General features: G+C 38.9%; 1 protein-coding gene across 5 annotated transcripts in view; it reads right to left on the minus strand.

Annotated features, from left to right (window-relative positions):
- Positions 1 to 10,231: 10,231 nt before the first annotated feature.
- Positions 10,232 to 26,576, minus strand: part of LOC147176768 (protein diaphanous homolog 3-like) — a 74,627-nt gene continuing 58,282 nt past the window's right edge. For all 5 annotated transcript variants that reach the window (XM_086072037.1, XM_086072036.1, XM_086072038.1 and 2 more), the window contains one exon: positions 10,232 to 11,710. In XM_086072037.1, the coding sequence (XP_085928163.1) occupies positions 11,355 to 11,710 (356 nt within the window). In that variant the 3' untranslated portion in view covers positions 10,232 to 11,354. The remainder of the gene's footprint in view (positions 11,711 to 26,576) is intronic.

Genomic DNA, 26,576 nt, shown 5'->3' on the forward strand with positions numbered 1-26,576 from the left:
CCTCAGTGGAACTCTACTGAGAAGGCTTTGTCTCCCTAATTTCCATCAAGTTGTATATTTCATTTCAGGTTTTTTTGCATTTCCATAATAAAAAAGTAGTGAAGGCAACATGGCCAAATAATACATACAACTGATTAAGAGATTACAGAATCAGAGCCTTGGATGCCATTTGCATCTCTGTTGGTGTGATATATAACTTTGTAGATTTAAAGGGATACTCAACTGTTTTCTGGGTTTGGTCAGCAAATTGTGCCATGATTGGGGTCGTTACCCATTTCCTCAGCACAGATGATGTCATCTTCAGTCAACAGCAAGTGGCAACATTTGTTTTTAAAGGTATTAATTGTTCATGGAAAATAATGAAGTTATCACATTAATTATAGACAAAATATTACCGGTTTACTGCTGAAAATGGCTCAATGAGTCAAGCATCCCTTTAAGTAAACAGTAGTTGTTGCATATTTAAAATATCGACGCCTTCTTAAAATAAGTCCTTTTTTCAGATTTTTCAGGAAACACCAAAATATTGAACCATTTTAAATCATGAGGAGATATGATTTTGGTTAAAAAAAAATATATATATTTTTTTGCAAAACTATTTTAAGATCTAATCTAACAAAGTTTTCATATCTTGGGTTAAGTTCCCTTCTAATGGTGCCCGAATACATTTGTCTATATGGCTAACCAGTTGGACTCGCTTTTATTTGTTGCTATTTTAAAAAGACTTTATCCCCTAATCTCTCAGCAGGTGCACCAGTCAGCGCAAAAGGAAATGCCAGCACTCTAATTTGAAGATATGCAGCTGTCTTTTCTTATTTGAGAGCCTGCTGGTGGAGGCAGTGGAAAGCAAACAGAGCTGTTTAGTTGTTTTAGAAGCAGGGCACAATTGTTGGCAGTTTACCATAGCATTTGCGCTGGCAGGAGTCGCCGCAGGGTGTCTGAACCCCCCCCCCCCCCCCCCCCATTGGTAGACATACATGGAACTCTGCCACAGTCCTTAGCAGTGCACAAATAATCAAGGACTGTGTAGCCCTCGGCCCACGAGGTTAGCTGCTGGCTTTCCTCGGCTACATTTGGTCATTAATTGCTCAAAACCTTGTTGATGCGCCAAAAACGTACAAATATACTCACGCAGAAGTTCTCCACCTCTAAAAGATAGACAAGTATTTTCACTGTATTTCCCAAAAGGACTGGATACACCTTCATGTCATATTATGACCAAAAGTTCTTAAGCTCATGGCTAGTAATACATTGCAATTGTATTTCAAGATGTTCTACCTTAAAATCCTGTGAATAGCACACATTCGTGTATAATACACTCACTGCCAAAATCACCCTAAAAAATGTATTTTTATTTTGTATCTGTACTTGTTTATAATATGTTCCGCGGATCGCAATATTTGGGATTATATGAACGTTGGAAGCGTTTCCACATTGATTCGATCTAATGAAATGCCTTTGGTATGTGCCAGAACAGGAATTTCCCAGCATGCATGTACAGTGTGGGCACTTTGGAAGCATTGTAAATGTCTTAGTGGAACAAGACAAATTGCCTTGACACATTATTGAAAGCCATCCAAATTCAAAGTCATCTTTGCGACCAATTCTGGAAACACAGGAAGTTTGAATCAATATCAGGCTAACAACTTTCAAATTCTCAGTATTAAAGGCCACTATCAGTCACATATCAGAAATTAGATGGGATCTTCTTGTTCATTCCTCCCAAAAGTCACATTTGATTGCTTATGACAAGCATTTGAAAAGCAAACAACAAGCCTTTGGTTTATCAGCTTGCTGACACACGTGCACGCACGCACGCAAGCATGTGCACACACACACGCAAAAAGAAAAACAAATGGCTGCATTCTAACCACCCAAGCCAATGGTTCTTAAGCAATTATTTATTTATATAAAGTATAGTTCCCTTTGTGAGACCCGCTTAATGATGTCTTTGTAATTTAATATTAGTATTGGTATAAAAAAAAATAGTAACACGTGTAAAATGTAGTTTTCCCCGTTCGGTAACGATTCACTGACATGACTCGAGGATGCACAAAAACTGAAGAAAATATGAGTTTCACTTCTCTTTGTTGCTTTTGAATGATTGATGCAGCGTGCTGGTGTGATGGACAGCGCTGTCCGCAGGAGGGGCGGCTGTGGGCAACATTTTATTTGACGGAAAGGGCAAACCACTGCTCCTGTATTGCTGCGAGCCTCCAAAATTTTATTTATCAATACACCCATCCAGCCATCTTCAATACCACTCATTCTATTCCGAGTAGCGGGCTGCTTGAGGAGCCTCTCCCAGCTGATTTCGGGTGAAAGGCAGAAGACACATTGAACTGATTGCAAGTCAGTTGCAGGGCACATAAAGACGCAGGCAGCCAAAGTCCGGCGAATGTACGATGGGAAACTGAAACGGGTGGTTAAATATGGAGAACATACATGCCTATGTGCGAAATACATGCAGTACATCTTTAAAAGATTCCCTATTCCAAAAGAATAACAAAGGGTTTGAATCAAACAACAAAATAACAACATACTGAGATTCCCATCCAAAGTGCGAAGGATTCTCTTGCATAACATGGCCATTCAAGGGTGGCACAAAACTGCTGAACAGATTCCACGTGGCTATATTTTAAGCGGTAGATAATGGATGGGTGGTTTCTATAATTTTTTTCTTTAAGATATTGATTAAGCTAGTTATTATTAACAAGCCATGGTCAGCCCAAAAAAATAGCTGAAAACAAAAAGAAGAAAGTAAATCTTCTGAACAGCAAACCAACATTAACTGGAAGACCTCATCTTGTGGATTTATTCCCCCCAGATGTCGTCAACTCACTCAAAATGTCAGTATTATTGAGGACTCTGTTTGTCCCGCGTGTCATTACAAATCCGCAAAAAAAATTGTAGGCCTACTCATGCTGTATTATAGGGCAGCAATAAGTGCCAATGTAAGCGCAACTCGTCCCTGTCTGCCATCTAGTGGTGAATGGTAATATTACACCATAAAATTACGCAGTGGATCGACACTATTCAAGGGGGAAAAGTATATAATTGATGCTCATTGAAATATATTGTTTTATTGTATATACACTGGGTGGGGTCACATTCACGGTTTAGGGGTAGAGTTCGCCAGTCCGCGAGCTGGCGGACTCAGTAACAGGGGTTAATTTTCACAAAGAACGCTGGGGTGACGACCGGGGCCTTCCCCCGCTGGGCCTGGGGTTCGGGGGTGTCGGCCGCCCTCCGGTGCCCCCATCTCCCCCTTCTGCCCCCGGTGTTCCGTCCTTCCACACGGCGGGGGGTGGGGTGGGCGCGGCTGCCCTCTCCGCTCCGCTGTCCGGCCCCTCTTCGGCGCCGGTGCCTGGGTGCGGGTGGTCCCCGGGGGCTGGGGGTCGGGGGTTGGGGGGCTGCCGGTTGGTCGGGGTGGGGTCGGGGGGGGGGCGGCTTTGTTGGGGGGGGGGGGGCGGTGGTGGGGGTTGCGGGGTGGGGGGGTGCTGGGGGTGGGGGGTGTCTGGGGGATTGGGGGCGGCTGGGGCTGGGTTGGGGTGGGTGGCGGGGGTGGATGGGGGGCGGGGGGTTGTGGGGGGGGGCGGGGGTTGGGGGCCGGTGGGGTGCCTGGTGGGCCTGCAGTGCCCCGTCCTGCTGCGTTGGGCCGGGGGCGCGGGCCGTGTTGGGGCGGGGGGCGCTCCTGCTCCTGGGTTTGCTCTCCGGCCGGTGGCCCTGGTGGGGCCCGGGGGTCGTCCTTTGGCGCTGCCGCGGCCTGGGGGGCCCTGAGGTGTTGCGCTTGCTCTGTTCCGGCGGGGGTCGACGGCTCCCCTCTTTGGTGGAGATTTTCATGCATGCCAGATCCACCACACCAGCATCTACCGAAACTCAGACACAATCTGTTTCCTCCTCAGGTTATTGAATCGGTGGAGGCTGGTGTCTCGGATCTCACGCGGCTTCGTCTGTCCTTCCTTCCTTTTCTCGGTCTCTCCGTTGGTCTCTTGAGGCCTCCCTGATTTTATGTTTTTTGGATTTGTTGGGGTCTGGATGTTTCTTGGGCTGGGGAGGAGTTCTGGTGGGGGGTGTCTGGTCGGTGCTGGATTTCACCTTCCTTGATTTTCTTCGGTCCCCTCGGGTCTCCTGGTGTTCGATTTAGGTGAACGGTATGAGATTTTTTTTTCTAATAGGTTTTCTGGTGAGCTAACAAACACACGCACGCACGCACACACACATACTCACCCACACACACAAAAAAAAAAAATGTATGTATGTATGTATGTATGTATATATGTATATATGTATGTATATATGTGTATATATATATATATTAAAAAAAAAAAAAAAAAAAAAAAAAAAGAGCAATGATGATGACATTTCCGAATGAACAATACTGAGCTCTTAAAAGAAAAGAAAAAAAAAAAAAAATGAAATATATTGTTTTAAAAAAAATCTACAAAAAATGCTAATAAACTTTCAATACAACCCCCGCACTAAATTTTAAAAAAAAGAAAAAAAAAGTGAATAAATATTTCGGAAAAATAAATACATCTGTGATTAAATGAATTTGTGGTGCCAAGCCGCGAGTATTATTATAGTACATGCCTATATGCCTATGCACTACACCATCAGTGACTGTATTTATTTATTACTGCTGGATATTCAAAATCACTAATCTTACATTCCTCTCTGGATGCCCACTAACCCCCGCACGCCGCTTGATCAAGTCACCCATTCTGTTTGATCAGCCGAGTCATTTATAGCATGCAAGTCTGTATTCAGTAATGTTTCATGGTGGCTTTTATACAGTAAGCCATTTGTGAAACAGAGTCTGACTCTGATTGAGGTTTGAATATTTGCTTGTAATTGCGTTTACGTCATAATCAAATGCATTAAAGTGTCTCACTCACGCTGTGTGGCGCAATCGCGGGGCACCTCTGATGTAGAACGGCGGGCGCACCCACTTTCTTTTGATGGACCTCCAAACATGCATTCCATCACATGCACAGTATTCCGATTAAAGTACTATTGTTGGAATCATTTCATACAGAAAAAAAGAAGCATATAATGTCCTTCAATCTGTAACATGTTAGACGAAGCAGTGCACACATCTCACTGTTCTAAAAGAAGGTATGTTCACATTTTAAGTGTGCTACTGTTTTATGTCAATGAGTCACGCCTCTTTGGCAGAGGTGGGAAGTACTTTAACGCAACCCCCTTCGCTCCCAGCTGTTTTACTGGATTTTAACTGATTTTGCAAGGTCCACAGAATATTCTGCTCTATTGCTATAAAAACATGGAACCTACTAAAAGAACGATTAGAGTGTCTTCTTTCATCCATCATCATCATATATTTGTATCTGTTTCCGTTTTTGCGGCAATTAACATTAGAATATAGCTAAGTTTCATCATTATTCACATACCTGTTATAACATTGGGAAAAAGAGCTTGTTGCAACGTGGCTCTGGCTGATCTCTTATACTCTACTGCCACCTGCTGGTCGTTTTTGTAATAACTACCATTGCTTTAAGCAACCTATTCATGTCAGAAGCTGTATCAAAGCCTTCTGTATGCATAAAAAACACAAAACATTTATAAATATGATTTTGGGAGTGCAGGACAATGTATTAATAAGGTATTTATACGTTTTGGGGTTTGAATGAGTTATGGTAACTGTCCCATTTTTCACTCACAATATTGCACATTTTCACCAATAACATTTCACCTAATTCCATATAACTAAAAACCATTCCACATAAATGCATGCATTTCACCATTTCCTTGACCATTCTAGATATAATATCATTGAGACCAATCCCATTTGATGTAATTCTTATCTTTCAACAACATTCCACCTCATTCAATATGATTCCACGTGGTTATATTTTAAGCGGTAGATAATGGATGGATGGTTTCTATAATTTTTTTCTTTAAGAAATTGATTAAGCTAGTTATTATTAACAAGCCATGGTCAGCCCAAAAAAATGGCTGAAAACAAAAAGAAGAAAGTAAATCTTCACGCTGCAACAATAAGTCAGTGAACATAATTAAAAGTTCAGCCTACAGAATGTCTAAGGGAATTATTCAAAATGTGGCGTGATATTTTTTTTGTGATCGCCAAATTTGGTGTGATGTTTCTTATGAGCACAGCGAGTTATTTTCCCTTTTTTTTTTTTTAATGCTATTTAGCGTTTTGCTGATTGACGTCCGTAACAAGAAAACATCAACACACATCACAGCAGGGCAGAGAAACAAAGAAACAAATGAAGGAGGCCAAACATTTTCGCTGGCGTACGTAACGCATCTGTGATCAAAGACGAGCGACACACACACAAATACAACTGCCGGAACAGATGGCGGTTCCACAAGAGAGAAGGCAAGTACCATGCAAACAGGTACAAGGAACAAGAAGGGATAATAGCCAGGAGTCGGCGGCTTATCAGCTTGATCTTTGCACTACAGAGAGAAAAGAGCATGTCTGGTCCCCGTGACATTATTAGTTTAACAACAGTCACATTGTGAATCTGAGCCCCATGTCGAGGATCCCCTGCTTCAGTGCTGCGAGATCAGTGGGAATCTGGCACCAAGTCATACACTTTGTTGCAGCTTTATATCTCAGAAGTAAAGAAAAAAAAAACCTCTTTGGTTTTAGAGATAGAAAAGAAAAAGCACACACAAAAAACACACAGCTCAGTCTCTCAGAAATCCAATTTATTAGATGTCGGGAGCAAAAGTTTTGAGAAGAGCAGAGGATTCTGGCATTGACGCACTGAGCAATTAAAACAATTCTTCTTTCAGAGGAGTAAACACCGAGACACTGTCAGGAGAGTATCGGTTGGGCTCAGGAATAAATGTCTTCTCGGCTTTTTAGGAACGTGGGGATCCGGTCTGTTACATCTGATGTTAAGAATCAAAATCATTAATTTTGCTTTTAAATGAAACAAAGACACTGCACTGAAGTAAAAAAAAAATTACGATCTGATTGCGAGTCAATACCAAGAGGAGGAACATCAGCTTGTTCTCACATGTTTTTTTTGTGTGTGTTTTTTAAAATAACAACAGAGGCTATTATAGGATCAGAACTTTCAGGGTGTTGACAATTTTGGCACCCGAGCACATCCAATAAGTTGCCAGTAGGTTTCACACACACAAAAATTGAGTTGAGTTTGAATGATGATTGGCATTCAGGACTGGACTAGGGCACCTCGACAGTAGTGGGGGAACAGTTGCTCCAAAGACTAGTTGTCATATTAATTTGTTCCGGAGCAGGACTGGAAATGAGACCATCCACTTCCTAAGTCCAAATCCTGCCTGTCTCTCAGTGTCATGACAACCAAACAATATGACAAAGTGTTGGGAAGCAAACATGAATGGAAATAATTGAGGTCAAGAATGAAAGCGTGCCATTTAATTGATTGTTGCATCTCCATGATCTTTAAGTATATGACAGCTTCTGACATCACTTAGAGGTTTCCATGGCTGCATTTGGAAGGAAGAAAATTTTTTTGGGACATAAGTGCTCTGTTAAAAATACTTGCAAGTGAAATGGAAATGAGGTTGAAAGAAAAAAAGAAACATCAATGTTCAGACCTATGTGTGAACTGCTTGTTCAAACATTGTTGCACACAAAAATCAGCAGTTAGTGCATGATGTTATTGTTATAAGCCCTTACACTCTCTTGAATATTCACTTTTAGTACTCATTTAGTTATAAATATTTTTTTACAATAATATGTTCTATGCGGCCCCACTAGTCTAAAGACAGCATTCTGACTATTACCGCGTTTGTGGAACATGAATAACTCGGCAAAATCGACTTATCATCCATCTCAGGGGGGCGGCCATTTTGTCACTTGCGGTCGACTGAAAATGACATCATAGTTGCTCGGGGCTCAGGTAATGACCAATCACTCATCTTATGAACGTCACATGACCAAACTCAGACAACAGGTGAGCCGTGATTGTTCGTTACCGGTCGAGCCCTTAGCAGCTGTGATGTCCATTTCAGTCGACAGTAGGTGGCAAAATGGCTGCCTTCTGAGATGGAGATCAATGGGTGGATTTTGCCTTAAAAAGTCATATTCCACAAACGCAATATTAAGCAGAATACATGTTTAGACTAGTGGGGGCACAAAAAAAAAGACTATTAACAAATATTTTGTGCTTTCTTCCGTTTATGAACCAGTGTATCAAATGTCTGTGGCCTCTGTGAAGTCTTCTTAGCTAACGTCAGATAAGATAACGAACCAATTTACTACAAATAATATTTTTATTGAGCAGTTTAAAAGCAGATATTTGTTAATGATCTAATTAACTTGTCAGTTTGCTTACGTTTGCCGCAGTTGCTTTGTATTTTGAACTGCAGATGTAAATTACGTGCTAGATGTGAATTACAGAGTGCAAACAAGACAAAAGAGCAAAGACTTTGCAAAAATTACTTTTTTTTTTTTTTTTAAGAAACAGCTCACATCGCAAAAACATCACTTCGCCATTAAAATAAGATGTTGTGAACCTTAATTCTAATCTACATTCTGCAGCATTTTCCTTTCTTATTTTTTTTCACCTCCTTCCCCCGTGAGGTAGCTGGCAACCCAATGCGTGATTTTAAATATTCAGAAAACCCTTGGTAAATATCGTATTAGCAGTGAAAAGACAGAATTGGGGGCCTGGGGAGCTTACAAAGTGAGCGGTAAGATATGAGTTTCGTTATATAACTAGATTTTGCGTATTGGGGAAGTTTTCCTGTAGCATAAAGAAGAGAAGTCTCAGACCTGAGTCAGTCTCCAGAGTCCAAATCCACCACTTCCGTTTGACTTCCTTTCCAGACTATACTCTTTGTACCTATTGCAAGATGGCAATGGCCTCTGGGTTTTTGTGGACTCGGAATAAGAATGACATACTTCCAGGATTTGAACAACTAAAGAAGCATCCAAATGCATCCTCTAAATTGTTTGTGGCAAGATAAATCATAAGTGTACAAAGATGCTATGAAGGACAAAGCAACGGACGGCTTCATCTTTCCTGCTTTTTGCCTCCTCTACAATGTAACTGACACTATCAACAGGAGATGACAAATGATTCCGTCAGAGGACTGGAAAATTAGAAGAATAAATTGTGTGGCGTAAAATTGCACAGCTTGATGTGCAGAGGCTATTATAAATACAGCTCCATGTTCACTCTTTGACTCAAGGGGAAAGAAAAAGTGACAAATCTGATCTGCTTTGTATTTCCCACCTTCTGTAGAAATCCTCAGATGCTTTTTAACTTCATTTCCAATCAAAGAGGCCCAGACTGCAATCTGCTTCACAATATGTTTTGTTCTACTTTATTAGGCCTATAGATAAACCTTATGGCTGAAGCACAACCAGTGAGTAATGAAAGCTCCCCAAGTGTAACAGAATCCAGCCCCGTGTGCTCTCTGTCTCAATTTGCAGATTTTTTTTCAGTGGCTAAACAGTCTGCCAAACTCAAAGGAACAAGCACATACAGATACTAATGCAAAGTGGGATGGATATTAGTCACAATAAATCACATTTTGTCCTAAACATTAAAAGAGAATGTGCAATATTTAATTAATACTTTTTCAGGCTCACCTCAATAAAAAAGACCAGATGGCTTTTTCATGTGATATTCTCTTTGAAAAAAAAGTCATGCTCAAGTTAAAATAATAATGTTTTGACCATTTTGGTTACTCCTTGTTCAACTTTATTTGAAGAAAAATATGAACACTGTGTATTGATTGTGTTGTGGCACATAAACTCTAGAACTCTATGTTGATGTTTGGAGAATTTTGGTTGAGTACTCAACACAATCCAAATTTGAACCGTTAAGGTATTTAAATACGTTTGAACATACTCAAAAGTACGCTCAAAGATAGTCACAAATACGTTGGTACATACTCGTATGTTCGAATGTACTTATGCTATAGCATATTTTCCTAGAATACCACCGGGTATTACTTATGGAGGCTGAGCATTTGGCCCATATTATACGAATAGGTTTAAAAATAAAGTTTCAAAAAAAAAAATATATATATATTTTTTGCGATTTTTATGATTTATTATTGAATTTATTATTGAATGCACTCGGGAAAATTCTCTATGTTTTTAGTATTTAGCCGCCAAGTATGTTCAAACGCAGTTGCGAGTACATTCAAACGTATTGTAAATACATTGGCAGTTCTACACTTCCATGAAAAGGGGGGTTAGTTTGTTGCAGAAAAAACAAAAGGACCAATCACCGCATCTGTCACACAGCCAACTATTTTATTGCAAAATGGTATATAAAAGTCACCATACAATGTCAGGATTTAGTATGCAGCAATTAAAATTTGTATTAACAAAATATAAATGGTATTGTAAGACTTTAATTTGTACTGCTTGGTTATAAAGGTTCCCTGCACTACAAACAAATTTAATCAAATTTCACCTTGAAAAAAAAAAAATCGAATAATGTATCTAAAAAAATACATAGCAAGTTTTAAAGTAAGTAGAAAACACATTTTTTGGGTAAATAGAAAATACAATACAGAACATTATGAAAATATAGTCTAAGCTTTGAGGTTGTAAGTGAATTAATTAGTTCGGCTTTAACTGATAAAAGCAAATAAGTGTAATGTGCTCAATGCTACTAACAAAGCATTTTCTCATCATACCAAAATAGTTGCTATCATTACAAAATGCACATGCTTTTTTATTTGCATTGGATTTAATGTAACATAATTTAATCGACCTTTTAAAATAACTGTGGAGTGTCTTGGGGCAGGACATTCTTTTTTTGAGTGTGTCACTATGGAGGTTTGTTCATGTACACAAAGCTAAAACAAATGTGAATGAAACAGGTTGAAGATGAAAAATGTCCAAATGTAATAAAGTGCTAAATCCTTTACAGAGCTTGCTGGCAAACGTATGACATAAGACAAATACACGTAAACCTAAGATAAATACAGAAAAATGGAATAAAAGTAAACATTTGAATCAGAAGCGTATATTAGAAAGTGCTGATCAGTATTACATGTTTGATTTAAATAAATGTTTTTGGACACCAGTACAAAAACTAGACTATCAAAGGTCAGATTCCACTGCTTAATATTTACAAATTAGCCGCACAAAGACTTTGTTTCCCCCTTGAATCCATTTTGTAAACCAAAGTGTTACTAGTTGATTGTGCTCTACATGTGTCAAATTGATATACAGAACTTTCCAGCACCGTATGCAAATTTGGTAAAGATTAATATAGGTCTAATTCTGTGTAGCTTCATCAAATATATATGATACTAACACTTTTTACACTTCTGTCCAAATTATAAAGCAACAGTGTTGAAAACAGTCATGTGCTAAACATAATTTAGACTGGAGGGCCTGACCACTACAGGGCCCTGAGTTTTGCTAACAGAGCTTCCAAATCAGACTCCCCAGTAGCGCTGGAGACCACAGCAGCAGTGGACGATGTCTGCGAGGCCAGAGGCTCCCCTTCATCCCTTTTCTTGATCTCGGCATTTTTCGGGTCTTTCCTCACCAGCACTTGTTCACTCTCTGACCCATAAGTATGGCCTGGGGTGTTCCTATACTTGTGTCCCGTATCTAAGCACAAAGCAGCTTTGGCAGGTGCTGTTGAAGTCGCTTGGGTGTCGGACTCCTTGGTGGGTGGAGCCTTGACCGCCACAGAACTGGCATTTACATTTAGCCGAGAGCGAGACCGAAGTAAAGTTTCCTTCTTGTTTTCTGTGAGGGGGGAGGGCAGATATAAAACAAAACAGTGAGCAGAACGGTAGGATTAAGTTTCTATGCAACAAGATGTTTACATGCAGTTTAAAAACTCTATTGGCAATATTCGGGTTTTGAAAGGCCATGTAAAAACGTGGAAAAACCCAGTTACTGTAAAAATCAGAATAAGTATTACCCCTTTCGTAACCGGAATTCTTGTTCATATAATCGTATTTGGAATGCCGCGATTGAACGAGGCATCGGTTTGCCTTGTGTGCATGCTCTCGTCTTCTTTTTCATTTTATTAAAGAATCATTGTCTTTGTCGTACAGTAACGACTCTCATTGATTTCTTCACAGCGTTTTCACATTATTTTCTGTCTTTACGGCAAAAATGCAGCAGTGTGTATCCATATAGCATATATGCGTGTATATAAATTCTGTGATTTTGGCGTGCGGCGCACTAGAACAACTCAAGCAGAGTTAAACAAACATGATGACAAAGCTAAGAACCACATCTTTACAGCGAGGAGGAAACCGATTACTTTATTTAGCGTGGTGACTGAGTTACATAAATGTCTTATTAAAAGTAGAAATTTAAAAAGCAGAAGTGATGTCTATTTGCAAATGACAAAATCCGTACGTTGCACTTTCAAACGGTGTATTCCAATTGGGCACAATGACCATGTATACAGGAGTAACTCTGTCCGCTCAAGCATGTAAAAAGGTTATCCCGGTTTTTACAGAAACCGGAATTTTGACCATAACCCGAATATTGACTGCATGTAAACGTAGTCATTCAAGATTGTTAGATGAATGCAAGCAAAGGGACATCATCAAATTACAAGCACAGAAACATACCATTAAAATTGTTAGTCTGTGGGAAACGCACATGATGGAGTAGCAAAGAGAAGCGAGAGGCACTTAAGTAATGGGAAGCAAAGTGAATGTACACATCGATTTACTTGACACCGTTTGTTGGGATGGAAACACACACACATGGAAGCACACGCCAGACAACAGACACACTGAATTGCTGCAGCAGGTTTACGGCCAACGCAATATGATGACATAGTTATAGCTGATCAACCACAACAGAAACTCAATAACACTGGACGTTGTCTTTTTCAATCTCCAAGTCTCTGTCACTTTCCTCATACATGTCGTCCACCCCCACCAAGCCGCAAGACCGAGCTCGCCCCAACGCCGCCGGTTTCACAATCATTATCCATTCTTTTCATCTCGCTCCCTTCTCCTTCATCATCCTTATTTACCCCGAGTCCGCCCCCACGACCTCCGCCACAGTCCGCTCTTCACTGCCCGCTCCCATTTGCTTTCATAGTTAAAACAGTCAGTCAGTGACCAAATCAGACCTGCATTCTGAATTATAATCCCTCTGAGTAGACCTTAGACTTCATCATCAGTATGTGCGTGCTGGCAGGAGAGGGTGAATCCATATTCATGTGACCTTGAGAGGGAGACGGGAAAGGTATGGCGGGAGTGCAGACACCACTGCATTTAAAGTTTCCTCAGCACGAGATATCTGGCAAATAGGAGTCAAACACAGCGGAGCAGAACAGAACAGGCCGCTCTGTCAGCCAATCGGTAATGAGTTTGGAGCGTGGCCAGTCAGTCATGACAGTGTGTTTTATGGGCACGCTGACGAATGACAAGGAACGTCCCTGAACACAAACTCTGACAAATAAATAAGGATATAAGGGAGAGTAGAGAGCAACAAGACAAGATAGAGCAGACTGTAAAATTAAGCAAAGTAAGTCTTCGATCACCGGCGTCGCCGCCACTTTCTGCTCTCCAAAATTGCAGGTGGTATTTGAAAAACTTTATTAGACTGTGACTTGCCACGTTTAAAAGCCGAGACTCATTTTATAATTCCATTCTTTCGCGTTATGACATTCACCCACATAACAGCTTCCCTACTCGATGTGTGCGCGACGCCTCATAAACACTATGTGTAAGGAAACACACTCAGAGCTAATGTGAAAATTGGCAATAGTGGTATCAGTAAATTGTCTTTTAACTTCTAGCATCCAGCATGTTGCTGCTGAATTTAATGCCAGTCATCTTGGAGAGATGGCAGGGGTGTAAAAAAAAATACCAATTATTTTCTGCAACAAAGAATGATTCATAATTTATGGGGAATAGGAGTTTAAGGGATTGACCGATTTTCGGTTGGGCTAATTTTCATCTTTTTCAGGAATATCGGCATCTGCCCTTTTTTTTTTTTTTTTTTTTAATACATCTGACGGCTGATTAAAGATCCATTTAAATTTGTGTTAACTTCAGGGAACTATAGATTTAAATATTAGGTTAACTTTCTTGGATATGCTGCTGACCCTGGGCACTCTGCACCTTCTGTTTTTGTTTGAAAGTGAAAATGTTAAATATTTTGAAAACTTTATTCACTGTAGAAAACAATATGGAGCTATTTACGTTTTTTAATTTTCAATGAACTTTTTAAGACATACTGATGCCACTTTTGTTTGTATTGTCTAAGATAAAAACAAAAACAACAACATTTTACTAATCTGAAAGGCTGTTCAAAAAATATGCTCAAAACATTGGCAAAGTTAAGAGCTGAAGTTTGTATTATTATTTTTATTTTAAAGACAATACTTTTTCATTTAGTAAAAGTGAATATCGGCTCCAAATATCGGCAATCGGAGTCCTTGACGACAAACAATCGGCATCGGCCCTTGAAAAACCATATTGGTCTCTCTCTATAAGATATATTAATTCCTACGCTCCTATATTATAACTTCTAAATTCGCTATCACCTCTTATCAACCGTTTGTATTTTTTTTCTTCACACTTTTAAGCCTTAAAGCAGTCAAGAGGCGAACATGATCAAAGTGCTCTCAGGTTAAGTTTCTTCTCACGCTGCCTTTCAGTGACATGCTCCCTCACCAGTCCTTTGAAGTCAAATAGCTTCTCAATACATGCCTCTGTGGAAGCTGTATAGCAAGGCTGAAAGATGTGAAGTGTGTGTCATCTCCCAGTTGCTAATTTAATCCCAAGAGCTGACACTACAAGTCAAGCGGAAGTCGCCAACGGATAACTGTTCGGACCAAGGCTTGAGAGTGGTTAACTAGACCTACAGCAGTGGGGCAAAAGTATTGATATATCCACTCAATCAATAAATAATCAGGCAAGAGTTAAGGCTCCCCCTGAATCCTAATTATTCGGTTTACCAAGACATTTAGGAAGAGCAGGATATGTTGTCTGGCCAGGATCCTGATGAGCCACATGAACTAAAGTAATGAGGTGCTGCTAATCTGTCAATCAGGGGCTAAACCAGGCAGTCATTGCCTCTGATTTGTAATTATCAAGACAGTTTGGACAATTCTCTGCTTCCAACAAAATGAGAACACAAAGCAACAACTACAAAGGAATGCTTGGATAAATTGGTGCAGAAGAACTTGACCTTTGAGCTCATCAAACACCTTAGAGATGAACTCAAGAGACGCTGTGTCAGAGGCCACACTTTCAATTTTATTTTATTTTAATGTTCTTCTAGATCGGGGATTCACAAACTGTTGATGGTGCCACTAAAAGATGATGATTAAAATTCTAATGGCAGTCTGGCAATTTCACATTCAAATCAAAGGTCTTTTGATGCCATTGCAGGAGTTATTGTGGACATCAATTGTGAGTTAGCTCTTAAAATGCTTGAAATGGTTTGTTTCTATTCTTCAGTGGTCAGCAACAATATCTGATTTTCCGCTCTAATTTTTCTCAAAGTTTGAATTGTTGAAGTTCTCAGTTTGTCTCTGCAGTCGACTGAAAAAAATAAAAAATAAATGGGGTAGAAGAAATCTTTCAACCTGCTGGAAGAGACTTGAGCTCTCAACTACTGACATTGCTTAAAGAATGAGAAGAATATTGATTGGAAAAAAAAGACTAATTATTGTTCAATAAGAGGAAAGAAAGAGTAAAGATGCTCATACGTCTGATAAGATCACATTTTGTAGAAATGCAAAAGCCTCTGTCGATCTGCAAATAGCTGCAAGGATGAATTCACATTTTTCCTCATCAGATCATTTGGTCCATTTGCATTTGCCACATCAAACACGATGCAGATGAGCCTTTCCTCTCATCACTCTCACACACACCATCTCTCCACTCTTATGAAGTTTGCAGTATTTGATCACATCAAAAAGAAAGTAGTCAGACACTTATAAAAATATGCAGTTTCTCCCTGTGGAGTGATTGACACAACAAGTTAAAGCTAAAGGGATCAAACTTAGCAAACATATATGTAGACCATAAACCACAGTTGTTGTGACAGTTTGTTGCTTGTGTGTCCAATGAAAAGTGTTTTCTTAATCTTGTATTTTTAAACCCAAAACTGCCTTTATCAGTAAAGGGAAGCTCTCCTGCAGATAAGCGAGGTCCTAACTGACAATTACAAGCTAATACAAGACTGTATCGCACAAGAGAAACTATTTTGCTGTATTTGGGATTGCACATTAATGACACACAACGTTTTAAGGACATACATATGACATACAAAAACGTTGACAGGCTGACACTAAATATCAATAAGACATCTTGGCATTGTGAATGAGAACAACTGCAGTTAAAGATCCCATCATCGCCAGGCAAATAATTAGCTCTGACTGTTCAAACTCAGGCCACCCCAATATATTGATCAATTTTAGCCCTTTTCAACATATTCAGTTTAGTCGATTAAAATAAATTCTTAATTCTCAATCCAAGCTTTGGGTACGTTTTAGCGTTTTTCTTGAAAAAAATCTGTGTTTATAGAAAACCTTTTAGAAACGAATGGGAAAAAGATGGCTTAGTGTCAGTATGGATGGGGCCTAGTCCCACTATTGTCTTCTCAGTAACGTATAGGAATGAGCCATTTCCGTCAGATCCAGTACTGTTGCATATTCAAGAAAACATCACTAAGTAACAATACATAATTGGAAGAGGACGGTTTTCCTCCAAACGCAAAAGGGAAATCTCGAGAATATGAAAGGGCTGAGTTGAATGTCCGTCAAGTCTTGTGCCCTTCAGTGAACCCAAACCGCTGTGAGCTGCACTGAAGCATGACATTGCGTTTGCACGCTTTGGTGCATTAAACAATGCCTCAAAAGTGAACCTGATTGCCCACAAGTACTACACTGGCCTATTCTCACCAGAATAAAAAAATATATATAAAAAGCCTGTAAATACTTAAAACAATACTGTATACCATAAACTCTTTGCAATCATTTAACACATCATTCATAGCATTTTCAGAGTGTGCTGGCTGAGGAAATACTTTATTCTTTTGTGTGCGTCTACGTGTCACTGCCGGAGGTTTGTGCAGCGCGTGCATTCATCAACAAAAAATGTTTCATACTCGTCACAATTTCAGATTATTGTGACACCATTTGCTACCCTAAACAACACAACTTGACAGTTATTTGCAAGTGATAGTTGACATATTTTACACCTTAATCAATCTTAAGATTAGCATAAAAATCTGCTTAACAAAGGTTTGTATTGTTTGGAGCAGATCGGGTTATTTATTGATTGATGGGTTTTCATCTTATTGTGTGTGTACAACCTTATCATCCACAAACTGTAATTACACTGCTTAAATTGCATTGCATTGTTAATAAGAAACTGTTCTCAATTGCCTTACCTGATTAAACAAAAAATAAACAAACAAACAAAAACGACTCACTTGTGAAGTACAATTTTCTATGGTGACAAAAAACTGATCATGTGAGCTGTCAATTAGCAAGCCTAATTTATAAAAATGCATTCATTAATTCCTAGCAAAACGTTGTTGAAATACAGTGTGCAATTACAAAATACATTAGAAACAGCAGAAACACCTGGCAGATGGCATTGCAGCCATGGCTCTCAATCTACTTTGCCGTACTCTAATTACATCTACATGCAGGGTAATGGACTGAGAATGTATACTCATACCGGGACAGCATCGCTTACAAAGGTTTGTCTCTAGTTCCATTCGCCCACAGACAAGCATGCACTTTCTTTTCACCTTATCTATTAAGCGCTGGTCGTTTCACTGATAAAATATTGCCAGGCTAGTTCACAGCTTCTGGCTTGAATTAAACATATCTTGGTTTCAGGCGCTGCTACCTGTTGTTATTTATGTGGGCACTGCTGCTAAATATCCACATCAGTGAGCGTGCTAATACATATTCAATAGAACAGCAGATTCACACTAACTGAGCACTGGCAACCAACCATTTTCTTTGTCGTTGTAAACCGCTCACACAGGGAAAATGCCGTTACTACACAAAGACGAAGCACTTTATTTGCATGCATGCATTTAAGGGATAATGCAACTTATTTGATGGTACAATAGCCAAGTTAGGGGTAAATGCTATTTGTTGTCTTTGAAAGCTTGAGATACTTTATGTATTTTCTAATTGTTGTAAGGTGTCAACATAATTAGTGATACACAATAACTGTTTTAACACTGATAAGATAACCGGAAAACTTCCTGCTCCTCCACATCAATAACTTTTTTTTGTAAACAACAAATATATCTGTTGTTGCAGCTTAAAAGAATAAAACATTTGAATCCCACTTCCTACTAATGTAGCGGGGTCGGAGGATGACCTAAAAAAGCAGCTTTTGGTCCTCTCCTGACGCAGAGGGCTCCTTGAGATAGTGTTTTCAGTGCTAGGCTGCCCTGTGCTAAGCCTTAGACCATCTATTTTGTTTTGAATGTTTGTTTATGCACCTTATTTTATTATTATTATTATTATTTTTTATGAGTCGGTTTTGTGGGGGGCGGTGGGCTGGGGATTTGTTTTTAAACTATGTAAAGCACTTTGAGTTGCATTTTTTTGTATGAAAAGTGCTATACAAATATTGATTGATTGATTGAAAGTGACACTAAACAAAGTGACAGTAACCAAACAAACGTCAGTGTATTTGAGGCGGCTTTCAATATCTGTCTAATTTTGCAATATTGGACCGATACAAATGTAATTTTTTCTCTCCAATATCGGTCAGATAATTATCCGACCGACAGTTATTGTGCATCCCTAAACATAATGAATGTTTTTATTAACAAGTCAATGGTAATTATTTATAACAGACGTGAGGATGTTATAAGTATACAAAAATGAAAAAGGCACAATATATAAAAGTTACATTCTCCACTGAAGTGGAAGCGTGACTAAATAAGTAAGCCTCCTATAGATGTCTTGGTATTTTAATGTTAAAATGTTTCTTTTTGCCATTGTTTCAGTGCCAGTTGAGTGGTTGTGCTTAACACTCAGGCTGCTTGACAGATCTCAACATGCAAGGCCAGTCCTGCCAAACAGACTTATGAATTCCAAACGGCCTGGAGTCATGCTCTATATTTCATTGAAGTTGAATATTTAAAAAGATCAACCCACTCAAAACCCTATAAAACCTATCGTTCTGGGGCCTTGTGTCCTATAAATAAAATCGCATCTGCCATATCGCATTACATACAGCCACATCTGCCACATCTCTTCACCAGTTTGCTCTCTGTTCCCCTCTCTTTCTGACAAAACCCATCTGGTAACCAGCCTGTCTCCATCAACACAGAGTTTGCCCTCTTTCTCTGTCAAACAACTTTGCACTTTTTCCTGCTGCCATCTCATTTGTTTCCCTTTTCCTTCTTGCGCTCAGGAACTCACTTTCTTTCCCTTTAATAGTGACACTGTAACGCTCTAGTAACACTCTTACAACTGTGGGCTGCCCTTCAACCTCTTCTCTTAAATCACCAAATACAACATATCCTTCTTGGGTTCTCTCTTGCAATTGAATTACAATTTCCGCACGTTGTTTGTAATTTAGATCAACTAACATTGAGTGCATTGCTGGCTGATCTGACAGACTTCAAACTTAGCAAAGGTGCTGGGTTCACATATCCTAAAAAAGATCATTGCAAGCACCGCAGCACATTATTTTCACTCATTAAGAAAATATAACGCAGTGATAAAAATTTGAAAAAGAAATAAAGCTATTAGTGTTAGAATGAAATTTCTGCATATGCTAAGTTTTTCAAGACCTATCACTGCTACAAGTATTTTGGTGGCTTAATTGATAAACATATCTTCAAATAAAGCAAGTCATCACTCATGTAATTGCATTGTTTTAAGGCTCAAATAACACCTACAACAAAAATTGCTGTAACAGGTGTAATTTCCAGGCGGCCTTTGCCAACAACCCCAGAACACACATGCTGCATTTGCACTCTTTCTTGACAATTTCCATTGTTCATATTCTACCATTTTTGCCGAGGAATAATTTGATGGAGTCTATACTTTTGAGCAAATCCAGAAAAAAAGGTGCGCCATGACAGACAATGCACAAAGAAGGGCACTTTAACGTCAATTCCTGTTGACAGCAGAGGGCAGTATAATATCAAAATGGCTATGCCCTGCCTCTCAATTTTTATTCCACAACTGCATTCCAATACTGTGTTTAGACTAGTGGGGGCACATAGAACACATTATTGCAAGGATTTAAAAACAAAAAAACAAAACAAAAACCAGACTTTTCTTCAAATAGGTCTAATGCTGTTGATTTATATTAGGATAACCGTGTCAACTTATCATTGAACTCAATGTTTTTATTATTACACGGAATACCATTCTGAAAACTTCAACAAAACTGATAGCATGCGCTTGTTGTTTGCTGAAAACATAAAAAGAAGAGCTAATTTGTTGGAATATCCAAGGCAATTCAGAACACAAGGGCCTCACAATTTTGGCCAACTTACTTCATTTATGCCCACTTGAGCTCATATGTTTTATATGATGAATAAACATGACAAACACATGCATAAGCCTGTGGGCAGGAGCGAGTGCGCCCATTTACCGTCCTTTGGAATATGTGATCAAATCAAGACATATCAGAATTAAAACTAAGAGGCAATGTAAGCCTAGGTCCAAGATGTTTGCATACCTAATATGATGTCACATTGATGAATCAAACAGATTACATTAACATACTACTGGAAGATGTCTACATTAAGTTCTGACGAGCTCACGGTAGATAGACTAATGGCTATTACTTGTATGTCATGGTATAGAAGAATTTAGGTGTCAGACAAAAAAAAAAAATCCTTACATACAAGTGCAAAACTCTGAGCATGAGACATAATGTGTGGTCGAATATAAAGTGGTTTGAGGACCTTATAAAAAGGTGCAAAAGTGCTATATAAATGAAGTAACATTTACCATATATCCAGCAAATTGACACGTCCTATTGTACATTTGCTGTGGTTCAAAACCCATATTAAGAGAAAACTGATATTAAGTGAAGAGCAAATGACAACCATGCTCCACAAACTGGCATCGGTAATGTGATTTGCACTGGTACTAAGCTAAATGGATGAGCGGTGGCCAAAGCAACAGCATTATTTTTCACTGTAACTCCAAGAAGGAAACATTTTAGTCACTAGTTTGTCCTTTGATATACAACACATGCCCATTTTTATTTAGGCCAAGAATCGGTGGGGGGTTGAGCACAATAAAGTACTTAAGTACTTGGGGGAAACCCTGAAGAGGGCCAAAAAGACCAATTGATACTTTTCACGTTGCACGCCCAAAGACACAGATGTGCATTCAGTTCTGTTCATACACAATTTTAGACTGCAATCAAAATGGAGACCATGAGAATGCAACAAGAAGCGGAAACAGTAAAACAATAATCCAAAGTGCAGCCACTGCACCTGAAGAGAAGGGACCAAGAATTTAGTACACGGGTGCAAGAAATGAGGAGAAACGTCAGTACTTTTGGGTACTTTCATTCGTTTCTCTGGGCCATGGACGGTCACAAAAATTGGGCTGCGCGTGGTCAAATGCACAAGGGTGGCTGACGATTTTTACGTCACATGGAACAACGGGTGCCTTCAGGCAAGAAAAGACGAGCACTGCCGTTTGGAGAATGCGAAAACAGATAAATGCACGCGCTAGCACGGCTGAGCTTCGCACCTATCCTGGGGCTTATCCTTTCTCTGGTAAAGGCCCAGCAATTAAAAATGCATGCCTCATTGATTAGTGCAATCCTCTGAAGAACATAATACAATATTTACTCAAGAGACGCATAAACGGACGTATCCATTCTGTGCGGTGTGTGTAACCCAATGCAAATGGAAAGTCCAGCCAACTTGTTCCATTCAAAGAACCATTAACTGATGCAGCAGACAAATGAGAAAAAAAACTAAACAAAAAAAACAAAAACGAGTTTGTACACATCATGGCTCAGAAAAACACATTAGCCCGATCACCTTCAAGGGAATTGAGCTGCGCAAAGAGGGTTGTCGTTCATCACGCACAAGGTCTGTGATGGCAAGACCAAGGATGGTGGTGTTAGTGAGGTTGGACTATATAGATGCTGATCAATACAAGATGAACACAGGGTTGTGACCACCAAAGGAGAAGATAGATATTTGACTTGTGCAGGTCAATTTTGCAAGCAGCTGTCTGCACATACTCAAGGGATCACTTCCAAGCTGAATAGAAACAGCAGTCATGACCTTCATCTGTATTGCTTGAGTAGTATTCAAGGTTAATTAGATGCTTATGTAGAGACAATGAATGATTATTTTACTAGTTTAGTTGACATCCAGTGTTCATTTACTCACCCAATATTATTTTACATGTACTAATGATTCACCAAATACAGCAACCATAGAGATTATAAGGCCTGTTACATGACACTGCCACAAATGTATTTCTGATTTTGAACCCATTCTAACAAACTTAGATGAACATGAATAGGACAATTTTCTCCTCAAAGAGGACACTATAACAAAGATCAGCATGCTGGGGAATGCATAAGCAATGCATTTCAAGCATTTAGTGATGATGAATACACATTACCTTTCAGCAAAATCCAAAATTTGACAGAGGAAAAGAAAACGTTCAAAAACAAATCAATTTTCATTTTTGGAAACTGGTGTTGAATAAGTCATGCTTTTATCGTAGGAGGTGTGGTTAATATATTGTATGCAGTGCATGATGATGAGAGGAATATAACGTGCTGATCTTTTTCTCTTAGTTACAATGCCCTTACAGATAAGTGTTGCAAAGTCAAAGTTAAAGAGTAACACACACAAAGTTAAGTTAAGTTTAATGCTGGCAGAAATTAGGCCAAATGATGGATTTTTTTGGTTGTCTTTATCTAGGCTAACAAAAGTGTGCACAGAGTAAAATTCAGCATTTCATTACACTCATCTGCTGTTTTCCGTATCTTAATCAGTAACTTACACTTTTCCTAACGGGTTTAAAAAAAAAAAAAAAACTTGGCGCATTTCTATATGCACTGAACTGATGAGCAATGTCATAAGAGTAGTATAGACCTCCCAGTGATAGCATCAATTGCTGCTGTGTGCTATTCCATTTGGTATGTATGATTAAATGAGTGAAAAAAAAACAAGCACTATGATGGCAAAAGGGAAATAGTGGATGAAAGGGCGAGACAGCATGCCTGAGATGCAAACATACAGTCTGCCAGTTTGGCTCGGGAGCACAGTGACCTTGTTTGCGCGATTAGAAGAACCACTGGGGCATGATTGGCCATGTTACATTACTCTCCCTCTCTCCTCCTACTCCTCCTCCTCCTCAATGTCATCTCATATTTATCAATATGGCACTGCCTCATTTTTCCTTTCCATTTTTGTATTTGTTGAAGGCAGTACTGTTTATTATAATGACAATTTTTAATTGCATGCAAATAATACACATTTGTATATATCCTGGTTAATTGGACAGAAGGTACCAATCTAAAATGCGAAACGATCATTTGTGCAACTGTTGGTTATGAAGACGGTTCCACTAAATGGAGTAGCGTATGTCAAATTTGACACTTTTGTCCTATAACCTATTATAATGGATGAAACAGTAAATACAAATATATACAAGACCTATTATAAAGGCTTTGAAAAAAATATTCTTCACCAAATCAGAGAAGAACTTTTCCCCCCCACAGCAAGCTGGTTGTCTAAGATCAGTTTGAATTTTGGGCAAGAACGGTTAGTTGGCCTCAATGTCTGAATAATTGGTGAAGGTTAGCATAGAAACTTACTGGCCTTAAGTGTGTTGCTGCACATGACCAAATCTGATTTTATATGAGACTCCAGAGAGAGTTAAGCATTTCTGTAAAATACTGAATGTGTAATATTTTAAATGCACTTAAGACATCAAAGATTTTACTAATTCAGTACAGCTGATCTCTAATATTTCTCAGTTCGACAGTTTCAAATTTAAGACTTGAGAATTAAAAACTGAGCTTATGAATAAAAGAAAAATCTAATCTGGATGTCAGGGCAGCGTCAAGATGAAAATAGTTCTGATCGCTATATTTTGGTTGACATTTGGGAATTTCTGATATGCAAGATTATCAATGGTGATTTTATAACCTGATCAATTATCCAACCAAATGTCAAAAATACAATACTTTGTTAAACAAATGAAACTCGCAGTGGTTTTCTATTTTGTTTTTCTCTCAAGCTCCGTCACAGTACATTGGTTTTACATATTTTATGTCCATGTTCCCTGACCTTTATTTAACAAAGACACACATTTTATTTTGGAAAACAAATACATTTTACCTGGTGTGAAATCTGGTTTTGTTAGAACACAAAGCTATTATTCTGTCGTATGAATGGATACAAGTGCTAACTAACAAAGGTTAATTGTACCTTCTGCCTTTTAGTAGACAAGCAATTTATTTGTTCTGCTTCAACTATATGTCTGTGGCACATCATTTGAAGTAAACAATTAAGTTAAATTAGATACTTCCACAGCTCCCCCAGTGATTTCATGCAGAACACTAATGTATGTGGCTGGGAATGTTCTGTTATAAAATGCAGGAATTACATTTCTTAAAAGTGTGTATGTCTGTGTGTGTGGGGAGGACTGCTGTAGATTGAATCAAATGAAGACCTTTTTAAGCATATGTCCAAAATGGAGTTTGATTGCAAACCAGTTAGGAGTATTTAACTGTCATCTCTCAAATGAGATTAAGAGTAAATAAAGGAAAATGTGTGAGTTTTTTTGTGGGTTACGGGTAGTGAGTGGGTGGGTTCATGAATGAGAGATACAACACTGCTGCTGTCTTTAAAGCAAACACAAAATGCAGAAATAGTGTAGAGAAGAAAAGATCCATCCAAGTGCCATTTCATTTACTTAAAAAGTTGTTCTTGTATACTTTTGGATTCATGGCACAGCTAAAAGTGCTTGCAGGGCCAGCCATGTGTCCACACAGCCAGTTCTGAGCCAAATATTTAATGAACACTGACTGCCAGACTATCAAGAACAAACTGACTAACACTACTGTCTTTTTATCAGTCACAAGCAATGGATTACTTTTCAGAATAAAATACTCGGCAGATCCTATTTCGCAATTATGTCAGCAAAACGTCATTATGTTTAACGCTCAATTCACTTTAGAGAGATTTATAATGCAGGTGGATTATATATGACACGCACACGGCACATCCTTTTTATTTGGACAACCTAAAAATTTATGTTGCAAGGAACGTCATAGTAGAAGCTGTGGGTGTGGACGGTGAGTTTAAAAAAAATTAAATTGACATGTCCGGAGCATGCAGTCAAGACGCAGCAGAGAGGAAACGCAACGCACACGCATGCGGTGTAATCCCGGGATGATTTGCTGGTTCTACAGAACCAAGGCTCTATTTCTTAGTATATAAGGGAGATCATGCTCCATTTTAATCAGTAGAGACTAGAAACATTTGGGGAAAAATACACAACAGCAACTGATCTGAAGTGTGATTTACTTTTTCTACAGCTTTTTTGAGCAACAGACATACAAGTACAATATCATTTTAAATATTATTATTAAACCAGTTGTACATGGTTTTCAAAGATTATACGGTTTCCTCTCCATTACGTCAGTCGGGTGAGCAGTTTACTTTTGTTTGTTTTTTCATGTACGTGGGTCATTCAATAAATAAGGTGAATTTTTCGGTATAAGGACTTCTAATACAGATAGCAGCTTACTTTTTGTATTACTTCTTTTTAATATGGATTTAATTTATTTTTCAGATTAAAGAAAAACTTTGAGAGTTTTGCCGATTAACAAAGACGGCCGACCAAGAAGCATGATCCAAGATTGAACAGCGGTCAATTATCAAGTTTCTGGTTGCTGAAGGGTGCAAACCAGTTGAAATTCATAGGAGAATGTCAACTGTGTATGGTGCCACATGTTTCACCCAAAAAAAATGTCTACAAGTAGGCTAAATTTAAAGAAGTTTGAAAGTGATGATAAAGTGTTGTGAGCGACTGGCTGAGACATCAGTCCAAAGATTTTTACGCTGAGGGAATATGGAAGCTTGTGCAGAGATGGAAAAAGTGTGCGATAGGGCTGGGAGACTACTTTGAAAAAAGAAAAAGAAAAAGAAAGCTTCTATCTGTATTAGAAGTCCTTATACCGCTTTCACCTTATTTATTGAATGAATCAAACTTTTTACTAGGACCGTGGTTCTTAACCTGGGTTTGATCGAACCGAAGGGGTTTTGTGAGTCAGTGTCAGGGATTCGTCAAGACACACACCCGACTCAAATGTTTCGCGAAGATACGACCCACATGGCCATCACTGGCTGCACGTGATCAGACTACATCGTTTGCCTTATCTGCGCTGTAGGGAATTTGGTGAGCTTAGTATTTTACTTATAGCTGTTGTGGCGGTACATCATGTGAATTCTTTATTGTAATCCCTCCATATATGTGGAGCCAAAAAAAGATTGTGGACGGACAAATATGTGCAATATGAATTCACTGTCCATAGTTTATTTCTTGTGAGAAGTGCTTTTGACAGTTAACAAGTATAAATTAAGAATGATTTCAGACGAAATCAAGAAAGGCTACCAACAAGGTATGCTGCTG

Source organism: Leptonotus elevatus, chromosome 3, assembly GCF_054856555.1.
Source record: "Leptonotus elevatus isolate MCC_2025b chromosome 3, RoL_Lele_1.0, whole genome shotgun sequence".
NCBI classification, from domain to species: Eukaryota; Metazoa; Chordata; class Actinopteri; order Syngnathiformes; family Syngnathidae; genus Leptonotus; species Leptonotus elevatus.